At 54.3% G+C, this 13,512-nt stretch overlaps 6 protein-coding genes across 6 annotated transcripts; 2 read left to right on the top strand and 4 right to left on the bottom strand.

Moving 5' to 3' along the window:
* Positions 1-12: 12 nt before the first annotated feature.
* NCS57_00631300 (uncharacterized protein) lies at positions 13-1,227 on the bottom strand (the record flags this gene model as incomplete). Its single annotated transcript, XM_053056205.1, has 1 exon — positions 13-1,227. One exon carries the CDS (start codon positions 1,225-1,227, stop codon positions 13-15), a length of 1,215 nt encoding a protein of 404 aa, XP_052915160.1.
* A 4,128-nt stretch (positions 1,228-5,355) lies between these two features.
* On the bottom strand, positions 5,356-7,582 carry NCS57_00631200 (DNA topoisomerase; the record flags this gene model as incomplete). Its single annotated transcript, XM_053056204.1, has 6 exons — positions 5,356-5,385; positions 5,443-6,755; positions 6,803-6,972; positions 7,022-7,200; positions 7,250-7,447; positions 7,502-7,582. The coding sequence occupies 6 exons, from the start codon at positions 7,580-7,582 to the stop codon at positions 5,356-5,358; spliced, it is 1,971 nt and encodes a 656-aa protein (XP_052915159.1).
* A 567-nt stretch (positions 7,583-8,149) lies between these two features.
* Positions 8,150-9,432, top strand: NCS57_00631100 (uncharacterized protein; the record flags this gene model as incomplete). Its single annotated transcript, XM_053056203.1, has 4 exons — positions 8,150-8,566; positions 8,621-8,685; positions 8,734-8,960; positions 9,008-9,432. Exons 1-4 carry the CDS (start codon positions 8,207-8,209, stop codon positions 9,430-9,432), a joined length of 1,077 nt encoding a protein of 358 aa, XP_052915158.1. The 5' UTR covers positions 8,150-8,206.
* A 209-nt stretch (positions 9,433-9,641) lies between these two features.
* Positions 9,642-10,727, bottom strand: NCS57_00631000 (4-nitrophenylphosphatase; the record flags this gene model as incomplete). Its single annotated transcript, XM_053056202.1, has 4 exons — positions 9,642-10,411; positions 10,468-10,536; positions 10,584-10,605; positions 10,662-10,727. 4 exons carry the CDS (start codon positions 10,725-10,727, stop codon positions 9,642-9,644), a joined length of 927 nt encoding a protein of 308 aa, XP_052915157.1.
* A 1,334-nt stretch (positions 10,728-12,061) lies between these two features.
* On the top strand, positions 12,062-12,472 carry NCS57_00630900 (uncharacterized protein; the record flags this gene model as incomplete). Its single annotated transcript, XM_053056201.1, has 1 exon — positions 12,062-12,472. The coding sequence occupies one exon, from the start codon at positions 12,062-12,064 to the stop codon at positions 12,470-12,472; it is 411 nt and encodes a 136-aa protein (XP_052915156.1).
* Positions 12,473-12,717: 245 nt separating this feature from the next.
* NCS57_00630800 (DUF4149 domain-containing protein) lies at positions 12,718-13,454 on the bottom strand (the record flags this gene model as incomplete). The annotated part of the gene is made up of 4 exons (XM_053056200.1): positions 12,718-12,902; positions 12,950-13,247; positions 13,305-13,338; positions 13,399-13,454. The coding sequence occupies 4 exons, from the start codon at positions 13,452-13,454 to the stop codon at positions 12,718-12,720; spliced, it is 573 nt and encodes a 190-aa protein (XP_052915155.1).
* Between the last annotated feature and the right edge of the window lie 58 nt (positions 13,455-13,512).

Raw genomic sequence — 13,512 nt, 5'->3', positions numbered from 1 at the left:
TGCAGAGAGGTATTATACAGAACCGAGTCGCAGAAGGGCCTCGACGGCCTCCCGCTCCTGTGCGTCAGAGGTACCCGCCAACGCCGAAAAGTCGATATGTGCTGGTTGAGGTGGGCGCGCCATGCCGGAGCTGGCGGAGAAGGAGCGAAGTCCACCTGGTGTATATACAGAAGAAGAAACGAAGCCGTGGTCCGTCTGGGCCGCAGCCTGGTTGGGGTAGGACTCGGCTCGGAGAGCAGCGGCCCCCACCGCTGCCCAGTCCTCGTCGTCGGTCGCATCCTCAGGGTCGTCGTTCATGACGACGTCGTCCTCCGGAGCCTCAGAGCACGAAGCTGACGCGTATCCGTCCATGGACATCTTGTCCGCCTCATGCTCCATCATGGAGATGTCGTGGTCATCATCGTGGGAGAAGTTGACCGAATCTCCGTTGCTCGAAGACGCCATAAGTCGGGCCCGATCCTGTCCTCTACCGCCGTTCTTGGAGATGGGGATGCCTGCTCCGTAGGACGAAGGGGGCGTTCCCTGTCGGTGTCGCGCCGGCTGTCCTCGCTGGCGGGCATCCCATCGTCCCCATCCCACCTTTTCAAATTCCACCTCTCCAGCCAGTCCACCTCCTTCGCCTCCCCGACCTTCCAACGCTCCCACGACCAGTCGCCTCGCCTTTGTTGGGGGGATCCCTGAGAACCCGGGGACCGAGGTGGTCAGGTATCCCATAATGTGTCGGATCGCCAAGGGACCGTAGTTGAGCAGGATCTCTGGCAGGTGATATCGGGCGAGGAGGGAGCTGGTGATGGCACCCGACGCCTCGAGGGCAGGCGATACAGACCGGCCGTGGTCCGAGGACTCGTGAAGGTCCAGGTCTGAGTCGATAGGGTCAAGCTTGGCCTTCTGGAGTTGCGCCTTGAGCCCGTGAGGCGGGAGGGAGGGAGAGATGGAGTTGGGGGGAGTAGGGAGGGGTTGAGATCGTGTCACAGTCGCAGGGACACTCCGAGCCGCTACAGCAGTTAAGTTGTCTCGGCTCGAGGAGGCCTGGGGGATATCGCGAGAAGCCGCTGCCATGGTAGCCATGATTACCGGATTTCGGTCTTGTGTGTATGCGCTTCCGAACGAGAGTGTCTGAGGGAGGGAGTCGACGGTCAGCGCATGAGATCTCGGGCAACAAGACAGAAATGCGATGCGATCCTTGCGACGCACGAGTCGGCGGGAGCGAGGAAGAGTCGTGGGCATGATGGGCGACGCGGTGGTGGTTTGAGTCACCGAGGACGGGCTGATATGTACGTACCTAGTTCAGAAGCCGGATAGACGGAGCGCTGGCAAGACAATGTTGCGAACGACGAGGCGATAGTATGGCAGGCGTGGCAGAGCTGACGCGATGATCTGGACTGTGACAGGTGACTCTAATACGAATCGTGATGTTCCTTAGTTGGTGTTGTTGTTGTTTGAAGAGAAGGAAAAGGGAGGGTGCCTGGGAGCTGCGAAGGTCGGATACAAGTACATGGCCGGCCAAGGGCAGGTGAACCCGTGTGAGTCGTCGGGTACGTACTTGCAGCATCGCGAAATGGAAGTGCCAGTGCCCTGGAAGTACCTGCTCTCACTCATTCCCACTTGCTGTAGAGCGCTGCCAGGTGTGCACGGCGGTGCGTGTGCTGGGTGCAGGTAGCGATAGGCGCAGTCCTGGGGCACGGGGGGGCGAATCTGTTGGAGGAGGTAGGTGTGGATTTGCGATTGGGGTGCCTACTTGGTCACTATGGGCACGCCACTATGCGCCAGCGAATCACATGCGTTTTCTCAGCGAGAGCCACAGGTGCGCCGCGGCCCAAAGAGGTCAAGCGGCCTCATCCTCCCCCGTGTTTTGGAGATGCTAAAGGGGCGTTGTCCTAGCAAGAGGCATGCTCACTGATAAGGTTGAAGGGGGGGAATGCGACACGCACCGGGTTCCTGATGCTATGCTTGGGTGTGCTCTAATCCGAAATCAGGTCCCAGGATCAAAGGAAGCCTTGGACTGAATGACTGGAACCCAACCAAGCCGAGCAAGAGTCATCAGCCAGGTCAGGCATTTCCTTGGTCTTGTTCGAGATGATTCTCTCGCCTGCATTTCCCGTTCCGAAGAGGGGTTCTCCCCTTTGTTTTGCGATGCCCATGTAAAATTTGTTTTCATTGTCTCTGATCCATCGCATCGTGGGTTCCAATTCCCAAGGAGCCGGTAGTCCAGGGAGACGAGCCAAAGCGCAACGGGGAAGCCAGCCGGGCCAGCCAAACGAAATAAAACTGCCGTTTCACGCCCCAGTGAGCTCCAGTGTAGTCCAGCGTAGCACAGCGCAGCGTCCACTGCGAGGCTCGCGCTCTTTACTACGGCTCCCTTTCTCCAGTCCCGCGGTTCTCTCTCATCAACTGTGAGAGCATCAAATGTCGGCACGACTTCCGGACAGAGTAACCTTCGTCCAAGAAAAGCAAGCAGGCAGACGCAGGCAGGGTCCCGGGTCCAGCCCTGGATCTACTGGTCCTGCTTAGTATCGGGCATCGGGGGTTTTCGGCCCACGGAGGGGAGGGGAGAGCTGGAATTCCACCACCGTGATATGTGCCATGATGTGCGCCATGGTGCTCCATCCGACTGCTTCGCTGGCCGCAGGTGCTCTCTGCCTTGGACAAAGAGCCCGAGACTGGAGACGGGGGCCTCAAGTGCCCGTGTCCGGCGCTTTTGCGATGCGGCACCGGCATCGTCATTGTGCTTCTCAAGCTCCTTCAGGGGCCCGGAGGCGGACCCCGTGTCGACGACGGCTGGCCCTGATCTCTCGGTGAGATGGGGCACGCTCTTTCGTTCCAAGTCTTTCAGCCTTCAATCCATAACAAAGTCTGGGGATCACTGGGCTAGTCCTAGTCGCGACTCTGCTACCAGTGTCACACTTAGCGTGTAAGAGGTACATTGGCAATGTTCTTTTTCAGGCCAACGCCTCTCACCCCCGAGACCACGGGGGCCGGGAGATTGGGGAAAGATTGTTGGACTCTAGCCGGTGTTAGTGCTTCAACAGCGGCTGGGAGCGATTCGACATTCGTCCACCTGATGATGGTGGCCAGCATTCCTGCCCTCCATCGCCGCCAGGGCCTGGGCTTGGATTCTGATGGGGAGGATTAATTTGGCTGATTCATCAAGTGGTGGCACCGATTCTCAAGATGCCTTGCCAGAGACAGTCCAACGAAAAGTCATGGGCGTCATGGGATCTTGATGGAGAAAACTCACACCCATCATGCTCGCGAAAACGTGGTCGTCGTCATGACATGCAGAGCGGCAGCAGCGAAGCGGGTCACAAAAATACTGCATTCGACTGATCAGGGGGGGAAATAAAGGAGACACAATATGAGAGGTGCAAAGCCCCTGACGCACATACCTTTCTGTCACCTCTCTTCTGTGCGTTGTGATTTTTGATACCCACAAGGGCCCGTAACCCAGCAGCACTTATTCGCAAGGACAAGGTTCCAGGGGGCCCTCTCCTTGGGGATATCAAAAGAAGTGACGGCCCTGGCGTGCTAAAAGCCGGGCCAATTTCCAAGGCCATGCCCTAGCCCGGCTTGTTGTTAGTCGGCCCTTGGGTCTGGAAAAGGAGTTGCGAGACATGGCAATAAGCTCGCAAAGTCTGAAATTCTGGAAATTCTTGTGTGTGCCATTTTTGCACGTACCTGCGTACTGGTAGAAACCTTTTTCACACAAGTGTAGGGCTAGAAGCCTGCGGAGAGGGCAAGATGCCGGCGAACCCCAAGCCTCCCGTGTTCCAGCAGCGCATCCCGTGTCCATCGTGATGGGGGTGTGCTGTTATCATGCGCCATCTGTGTTCCCGTGGCACCGTGTCATGGATAGTAATTCGTACGGTTCCTCTCTGACATGGTCATTTGTGTATCCGTTTCTTGTCCAGATTCGCCCCCCTTTGTGCACGAGCCGATGGTGTAAACGTTGGCTTGGTCAACGAGTAGCCCTAATCAGTTTCCAAAGATAGGACACCCTCATCATGCTCACCACATCTTGACCCCAAGTACCTAGGTATCCGCGCAAGCTGACTCTTGATTATGATGTATCTCGCTCCGGCTTCGCGCTCGATACCAGGCCATGACTGACAAATCCCATCCGTAATAGTGTTCCCACCGCTCAGACGTGTCAGCTCAGGCCTTGTCCCTAACCTCTCTGGCCTCCGGTGCCCAGGCGCCTTGTTCGTATCGTGATGGATGGCTGAGCTCAGGTCTGAATGGCCATGCCATCATGGGCCTGCTGGCACATCGCACGGGTCAAATATCGCGCACTTCCACCGTTCGCATGCCACTCTTCCCAGCCGCGAAGGGCAATCCGTCATACCAGACGCGCCAGATTCCAGTCTCGATCACCTCAGCAAGAGTCGTCGCCAGTGTACGACCCGTCACGTTCCCAGTGTGCATCCCTTTGATTGGGTTCGCGATGCCGTAACTATTAGTGACCGTAACCGTTTTCTGATGCCGGCATCGTCACCCAACAGCTCCTGCTCCCCAGAGGTGGAGGCATCCGGCCTTGCTCCGGTTGCGAAACCTCCCCTCTTTGACGCTCTGTCGAATCAAGGAATTCATCCTTGAGCGCCTGCGTGGCCCATCATCCATTGACACGACCCCACGTTGGACGACGCTGCGCCGTGGGCCTCTCTTGGGCGATAGACTTCCCCATGGCCAGTCATCCCCAGCCACACGAGGTGCCATGGGGGCCACGCGCATCCGACAGACGAGAGCCACGGGTTCGCTCAATAGTCCCGTTGCCCCGCGCACTTGAAGCCCGAGGCTACAATCATTGTGTGGGGGATTGCGAAACTCCGTGGCTCCGCCGTGCCGTGGGCGATCCCGGTCTATCCCGCTCCGGGTCCTCCGCACCAAGAGACCTCGTCCATTCGTCCCAACCAGGTGGTAGACGCACAACCGTAGCCTGCCTATTGCCGAGTTTAGTCAACTGATGATTGCCGTGCTTACACCAGCACGACGCTTTCGGACATGCCTGCGGTTACCATCCCCCACTGCCAAGTTCCATCCCAACTGAGGGGGTGTAGAATATATGCCGCCGCCATGTTTCGACATTGTCACGATGCTCAAATCACATCATCGGGATCGTGCGTGTGCATTAGCCTACTGGCTGATAGGCTTGATCTCGGGGTTGAGTCTCAGAAAGTCTCTCGGTCCACAATGAGAATGAGACAATGGGGCGTGCAGGTACGCTGTCGAAATGTCGTCAGCTACCCAAGTCGGCAGTTTGTTCTCCGCCGATATCATCGAGTATTCACGACGTTCCGAGTTGTGATTGTGGCCTTGACCAAGGGTCCACGAGCCCTGAAGAGCCGAGGGCCCGAGTCTTCATGTAGCAAAGACGAATTCGCGGCACGCCTAGTTGATAACGTCAGTAATACCATCCGAATTTGTGTGTCGTTGATGGGGACATACCGTTCGCAGAACCCCCAGCTTCTCCTGCGACTGCATAAACACATGGCGGTACTGAGCAATGCTCTCCCGCAGCACTACTTCCCTGCTCGTACGACCTTCGCAGATAGCTTTCATCTTGAGTTCCATTTCTTTGCGGAGAAATGGCTTGCCGAGACTCGTCTCGAAGTTCATTCGATCAAACCCCAGAATCAATGCCACACCGAGCTGGGTGGGAACGAACACCTTGATACCTCTTCGCCCACCAGAAGAAGTTGCCCCGCCGCGTCCTCCGCGTCCTCGGCCACCTCGGCCACGTCCACGTCCTCCTCTTGCAGCCGGAGCTGCGTCCGGCTCCTCGTCATCTGCCGGTGCCTGGCCTGATCGCTCAATCGTAACAACATATTCCCTGTCTTGGATCTTCTGGATGTGCTCTGCCATGGTTGCATCTGTGCCGATCCCATTGGCATCCATAAGAGCGATTAAATCGGCTTCGGTAAGATAGTTGGGTGCCGTCGTTTTTCCTTCTGTGACCATGGCCTCGGTTGGCTGGAAGCGCTCCCCTTCAGTGAACTTGGGGAGCTCCGCTGAGTTATTCCACTTCTCGTAAATGAAGACCTCGAGATAGTTCCTCTCTAGAACTATGACTCCGTGGGCATTGAAACGCTCCTCTCCATATTCAAGCTCAACATCGGTTGCCATACCTTTGGCATCATCTGAGCAACAGGCAAGGAACCGACGAACAACATACTCGTATAACCGGCCCTCGTCGAAACTCAAGACGGACGGCGCCGCGTATGTAATAGGGTGAATAGGAGGATGGGCTTTGTCGTCGTGTCTTCCTTCTCTCGGTTGTTGAAATGCGCCATTCGCGAGACCCTGGGCAAAAGTACCCCATCTCTCATCAGGGGTTTGTTTCTGAACAAGAGCTCGGAGGTTCATTCCTCTATCAAAACGGTCAGTTTCGGTTCGAGGGTAGCTGATGAAACCCTTGTTGTAAAGTCCTTCGGCGATAGTCATGGCTTGTTGTCCACTCATACGGAGGAGTCTTGTTGCAGCCTTTTGCAGTTCAACTGTGGTGAGAGGAAGAGGCTTGAACTTGCGCGTTGGCTTTTCCTGAACTTTGGTGACAGTCGCCGTTTTGGCGGCAAGGCAGCGTTCATAAAGGATCACTGTTGACATTCGATCAAAAAGTCGGTTGCGCAGCCAAGAGAACTCAACCTTCTTCCCCTCCCTGTTATGCACGACTTTGATGCTCCAGAAGGGCTCCGGGACAAAGTTCTTGACTCGAAAGTAACGGTCCACGACGAAGCCAAGGGTTGGGAACTGGCACGATCCTGAGCAGTTAGCAACGGGTTCAGCATGTTGATGGTAGGCCGCATACCATAACTAAGAGTCAACTTTTCCATAGGCCCGCCTAGGGGTCTGAGATTGTTCGTGATGAATCGCGTAAACGCATATCCAATGCGAAGATCGAGCTCGATTCTTGTAGCAACGGCATTGACTTGTTTCTCATCCAATTCTGCCAGGCTCCTGGCTGCTGAGAGAACATGGCTGTCGAAGTCAGTTTCGGTCCAGACAGGGATATGATAGGGGAGCCTACGCTCGTTCCACATTGCTGAATCTCGCACGCTTCACCTCAATGTCTGGTTTGCCCTTTCGAGCAGCCTCGACAATCTCATGACCGATATGCTCTCCTTCACGATCGCAATCGGTCCAGATAACAAGCAGTCTGGCAAATTTTGCCTGGGACTCTATGTTCTGGGCAATCGATTTCTTGTCCTGGAGCCAGTCAGTGCCAAATCACGCCGGCGAAGATATGAGGATTCACGTCGTAAACACTAGTAACGATGGGCGCATTGAAGAGTGCCTCTGGCGGAGGATGGCTCCAATTCTTGTACTCTGGAGAAAAGTCGACGTTGGTCAAGTGGCCGGTGACACATGTCATGGTGACGGAGCATTTGCCCCATCGCTGGCCAAAGTCAAAATCGAAGGAGTAGTTTTTGATGAATTTGTTTCGGGTATTGTGCTATCGCATTCTCGGTCAGCATTGACTTTCTCGGGGACAAGGAGATGGACGTACTGTGGTGTGAGAACCACCAGAAAGAATCCCAGCAACGGCCTTGGAGATGGATGGCTTCTCAGCCACACAAAGCACCCTCATTGCGACGGTTTCTTGGTGTTTGAAGGAGTAGGGATTCTTGGCTGAGGCTGGTTTAGTCGCTGATCACGAGAAGAGAGGCTGCCTCAGGCGTCGAGCAGTCATGAAGCTGCCGCGGTGGGAAGGCACGGCACGCAGAAGGAGCACGGTCAACGACGAGACGCGTCGCAGTGATAATGATTCGCTGCCATATTCCTCCAGAAAAGCCGCCCTGATAAGATGATCCGCCCTATTTGTACGGCTTCAAGGTCTTTTCCACATCAGCCGACGTCCAACAATTCGCGTTTCAGAGCTCGCGCTTTCACGATGGACAAAGGAAAGGCGGTGCGTGCTGAGAGTTGAAGTTGAATTTTAACTCCCCTGCTCGCCTCCAGTGGCTTTACAGGCGGGTCCTAGGCCTCAAGCCACTAGCCACAGCGGCTCCATCCGCTGCGTAGGCGATCTTTAGGGAGCCGGGGCAACAAGGCACAGGGCCAAGCCGAGAGTGGCGTGTGTCACTTGAGGTCCCTAGCCCCAATCGATCATCTATGACGCTGCCAATTCCGGGCTTCTTTAAAACATCAGTGGGAGAACGACAGAGCCTGGACAAGCATACACGATCTTGTCTCTTATTTCTTGGGGAACATAATGGCTTTTCCTTTTCTCAAGTCCATCGAGGACTGCGGCGACTATGCAAAGACTGTCGAGCCCTTCATACCTCAGCTCTATGCCCTGCCGGGACAGATCGTCGACAACATTGCCGACCCCTCCGGGTTGAGGCAGCTGTATATCGATACAAACCCTCTCATCTCGGCTTTTGCAGCTTCGATTGCTCTTGGCTTCGTCTTCCTCGTCGTGTCTGAGATCAACCGAAACTACTCCCAGGTTGATCGCATGTGGAGTCTGCTTCCCAATCTCTACATTGTTCATCTGGCGGTCTGGGCTCGTCTTGCTGGTGTACCATCTTCGAGAATTGACCTTGTGGCAGCTGCCACAACTGTTTGGAGCGTAAGTTTGAGCAGATCTCATGCAAAGGGTATACTCTAACGGCCATATCTGCAGTGCCGTTTAACATATAATTACTGGCGTAAAGGCGGTTACAACGTTGGATCTGAGGATTACCGATGGTATGTACATGTCCAAAGGTGATCGTCCACTCAACTTACACGCTGCAGGGCAATCCTCCAGAAATACGTTCCCAAGTTTATCTTCTTCATCTTCAACGTTACATTCATATCATTCATTCAGAGCGTTCTTCTCTTTGCTTTCTCTTGCGTTCCTGCATACGCCATTTTGCTCTCCACAAAGTTTGAGCCGGATATCACAACTGCAGATGTCGCCTACTTTGTCGTGGAGATTGCTCTTGTTTTCAGCGAGTGGGTGAGCGACGGCCAACAATGGGGTAAGTGTTGTAGTCGCAGTATATAACGCTCGTTCTAACATTATTAGATTACCACCAGGCCAAGCACCAGTACCAAAAGGATGCCAAGGTGCCCAGGAACTACAACTATACTCAGGTTCAACTTGATCGCGGCTTCAATACCTCGGGACTTTGGGCTTACAGCAGACATCCCAACTTTGCCGCCGAGCAGCTGGTCTGGTTTGTGTTGTACCAGTGGAGCTGCTTTGCCACCAACAACCTATACAGCTATACCTTTGCTGGCTCTGGGGCTCTGATTCTTCTATTCCAGGGATCGACGTGGCTTACCGAGCGTATCACTGCCGGCAAGTACTACGAGTATTCCCAGTACCAGAAGCATGTTGGCATGTTCATGCCCACCTCGCTCCGTCCATACAAGACCCCTGTTCAGCAGCCCAAGGTCATCCGAACTAGCGAGATCGCAAAGCGGATGGAGAACAAGAAGCAAAAGTAAGAGCAATGCCTTTCTCCACGGGATCAGTTGTTTTACCGTATCCCACATCCAAGAATACATCAAGGCAGCCTGGCAAGCAAAACACATTATCAATATACGAGGAGCAAGGACAGCGAGGTTTTGGGCGCACTGTTGGGGAAATAGATTGGTCGGGGGGCATCAACATAGAAAACACAAATCTAGTCTGCTTGTCTATTGTCTAGGATAGTCTAGTTTTTCTCGGCCGACAACAAGAGGTCGCTCAGTTTATCGGCATAGAAGGAAGGAACAGCAATGGCATCTTCCTTTTCCCAGTCCGCCTTCTTGTGCACACCAGTCAACACGTGCAGCGTTCCACCGAGTTTTCCCTCAATGCCGAACTTGATGTCGGTGTTAAGCCTGTCGCCAACCATGCATGTCCGGGCGCGGTTGAGCTGGAACTTGCCCTCGACAGCGTCAATCATGGCCTGGCTAGGCTTGCCTAGAGCCAGGGGCGTCTGTCCTGTTGCGTGAACAACGGGGTAGTGGCATGAACCAGCTCCGAGGAAGAAGTCATGGTGCATGGGCAGCGTCGAGTCTGTGTTGGTGGCGAGGAAGATGGCACCTCGCTTGACATAGTGCATGGCATGCGCGAGCTTGAGGTAGTTGACGTGAAAGTCGAGACCACACAGCACAACGCCAACCTCAGGGTCGAGCAGGGAGCCGTCAGCAATACCCTTGAAGTCCTGGGGGGTGATGTCCCGTCTAAAGGCCTCGTCCGTACCGCCGACATGAGCAATGCCTTCAGACTCAAGTTCCTTCTCGATGCCGGCCTCGCCAATGATGAAGACCTTGTGCTTGCCCTCGGGGAGCTTCAGGATGCGGGAGATGTAGATGGCGGCAGAGTAGCTGGAACCAAAGACATCGTCCTTCTCACTGGGGATGCCCAGGTTGGTGAGCTTCTTGAGGTACTCATCGCGAGACTTTGTGGAGTTATTTGTGACGAAGACGGTCCTCTTTCCTTGTGAGGTGTAAGTCATTGATCTTGGCTAACGTTATATGTGGCTGTGACTCAACCTTTTGACCTCAGGAGGGCGATGGTCTCGGGAATTCCATCATACACATGATCGCCGGACCACAAGACACCTATAAGTGTTATTTCATGCATGAAACTGGATATCGGTTCATCCTACCATCACAGTCGAGCAAAAAGACCTATCAGAAAACATAGGTGAGTGCGAGGTTATGCGAGCTGCGTGTAAATCACTCACATCAAACTTGTCGATGAACTCATTGACGGCGGCAGCATCGCCGGTGAGATATTTTGGGTTCGACATCTTCAGAAGCCTGTAAAACTCTGCTACGACACAGAAGTTCTTCTATCTGCGTTGCTTGAGTGTCTTTGAGTGAGAAGAGGTTGAGTGGCGGACTTGACTCGGCGAGTTGTGGAGCTTAGTCATGTCGCATCCATCTTGAGTGAAAACCTAGGAACCAAATGGACACCATCTCGAAGTTTTCCACGGCAAATACGACCGGAAGCATGGCTAAGAGTTTGCAAATGGTTACAATAGAAACAGTTAAACACGCAATACACATATAAACCATCAAAATATGACTGATCTTCCAGAGTCTTTGATATTCACAAAACATCCTGCGGACTACAGGGTAAAACCGCGATGAAGCGATACCGGCTCATGTTGGTTCGTCAACAAAGACCCCGCTGACATCATTGCAGCAACAAAAGCCCCAGACGGAATTAACTCCCGGACGATAATCTCTGTAAGTCCGAGACAAGCTGCCGCTATTCCCAGTCTCCGATCCCCGAACCAAACCAATTGGCCCCCAGAAGAAGTTTCCGTTCCTGCCCTCCCGCGTGGTGGCGACGGATGGAGGGTTCAATGTCTTTCTCCACGAGGCTCGGCGAAGGAGATAAGGGTCCAATGGGTGAGTCTCCATTGGTCGGGACAGGGCCCTACGAGTAATTCGGCAACGCCGCTACTGTCATCGGTGGGTTTTTCAAGAAGCCCATCCTCCCAAACACACTTTTCTCCCCCTGAGATAACCGTCTTATCCGCGAATGAGCGGATGCCGTTTCCCACAGCCGAAGCTGAGAAGTGACGAGCAGGAGAGAAATGGACACGCTACGCTAGGTATTACCGAGATACTGACGGAACCTTTCACCGCTTTGACAGGGCAGCTTCCGTCTCTAGCGTGGCGGCGTCGACATCCACCATGGATGCGTGGACCCTGAAAGCTGAACTAACGTCGCACGGGGTCCAAGGGGTTTCCACTCTCTCGACTAAGGTAGACCCCGAGAGAAGTTTTGATCGTGTTCGTGTTATAAATACTCTTGTCAAGCCGTTTCCCAGGTCCATCCTTGCTCCATCTCCTTTACCTCCTTTCATCCTTTGACATCTAGGTTGACGTGGCTGTCTGCTTCCCCGAGAAAGGCCGAACATACAAAAAGCACAGGCACGCGACATCTGGCCGTAGTTGGAGAGCAAGCAGCTTTGTCCTTTCACCCGCAAGCAAACTCTTTCCTTTGCTGCCGCTTCCATCATCCATTCATACGTATAAAGGGAACAAAGCCCCTGAGACGAGACCGACCTTCCTCATCGCTTTCGCAACACCATCACTTCAACTATCCATACTTTACACCACCTCTCTCACAATGGGAAGCACCACTGTCAACCACGTCGAATCCTCGACTACTTCCAACAACTCTCACGGCTACTTCAACGCTCCCGTGGACAAGACGTCGTCCAGCGAGACGTCCCCCTTGTCGACCCCCGGGCTAAAGGCAGACGAATCTGAGCACACCGCCGCAAGCAAGCCTATCCCTGCACTTCTCCGCGACTTCCCCAAGCCACAGGACGAGGTCGACGTGCAGACCATGCTCGACCGTCATCCAGGCCGTTGGACCGTCCGGGGCCAGATGGAGGCCAATCAGCGACGCGCCAAGCCTGCGCACAACGAGGAGGAGCTCAAGGCCCAGCGCCATCAAGACTTTGAGAAGGCCAAGCAGGATCTCCGTGCGTTCCAGGGACACCTTCGCACTTCCTCTGAGCAATGGCGACCTTGAGCTGAGAGCTTTTGACTTGGCGAGCAGCCGGCGCATTGTTTAGAAGGTTATACCCAAAGATTTTTTACGAACGAATCATGATACTACGATCAACGATGTCCTACGGGACTTGTTACTGTTGCATTGCATCGCGGAGGAAGGAGGCGCATGGTTTAGACTTAGACAGAGCGAGTCGAGTGTTGCCATTGTGTACTAGTATAGAGCATGCATAGACATGGATAATAGACATTGCATCAGTCAACAGATTAGGCCAGGTCCGCAACGGACAGAACACGACCACCCAGAGTGAAACCGTATGCGACGGCAGCGAAGAAGGTGGTCAAGTTGATCAGGGATGAGATGCCGTGCAGGATGCCAAATCGCTTGTTCAGGGCCTTCATCTCGTCAGAGTGCGGGCCATCCGCGAACCACTCCTTGCCATCTCGCTTGACTATAAACCCGTTAGCGCATTTCACCGCAAGTACATTCACGACATACCTTGACCACGGCGCTGCTTCATAGTCTCAGTCGTTAGAGGCAGGAGGATGGTAAAGTTGACAGCACCAGTCAAGGCCATGATCCCAATTGGGAGCAGCGAGTGCCAGCGCGCAAACTCGGTGACCAGTCCCTTCGGGCCGTTGGAGAGGCCAATCAGCGAGTTTCCGGGGAAGGTCAGGGCGAGAATGCCTGGCAGGATGGTCTGCAGGCCAAAGTAGATGGGGAAGAGCTTCTGCTGGATAGCAGAGAAGCTAGGACGGTCGACCGTCCGGATCATGACGATGCCATTGATAAAGGTCTATTAAATCTGTAAGCAAGGACGGGATGGTATCAAAGAGGCCATGAAATATCGTACGTGGAAGAATGACGTGCCCAAGAGGGTTCCGTACCTGCAATCCAAGTCAGTCCTCTCTGTCTGCAGCTCACTTGAAAGAACATCGTCCACCTACGTAATGATGTGGTACGGAGCCGGCGAAAAGACGACGGCACTGACTGTGCTTGCCATTGTGCTGCTGTATGCGGTCGACACCGACGATTGAGGTCAGTTTCCAGAGGAATGAGCC

Source organism: Fusarium keratoplasticum, chromosome 4 (genome assembly GCF_025433545.1).
Source record: "Fusarium keratoplasticum isolate Fu6.1 chromosome 4, whole genome shotgun sequence".
Lineage (NCBI taxonomy): Eukaryota > Fungi > Ascomycota > Sordariomycetes > Hypocreales > Nectriaceae > Fusarium > Fusarium keratoplasticum.
The sequence above is the reverse complement of the archived record's forward strand: the minus strand, read 5'-3'. Positions and strand labels throughout refer to the sequence as shown.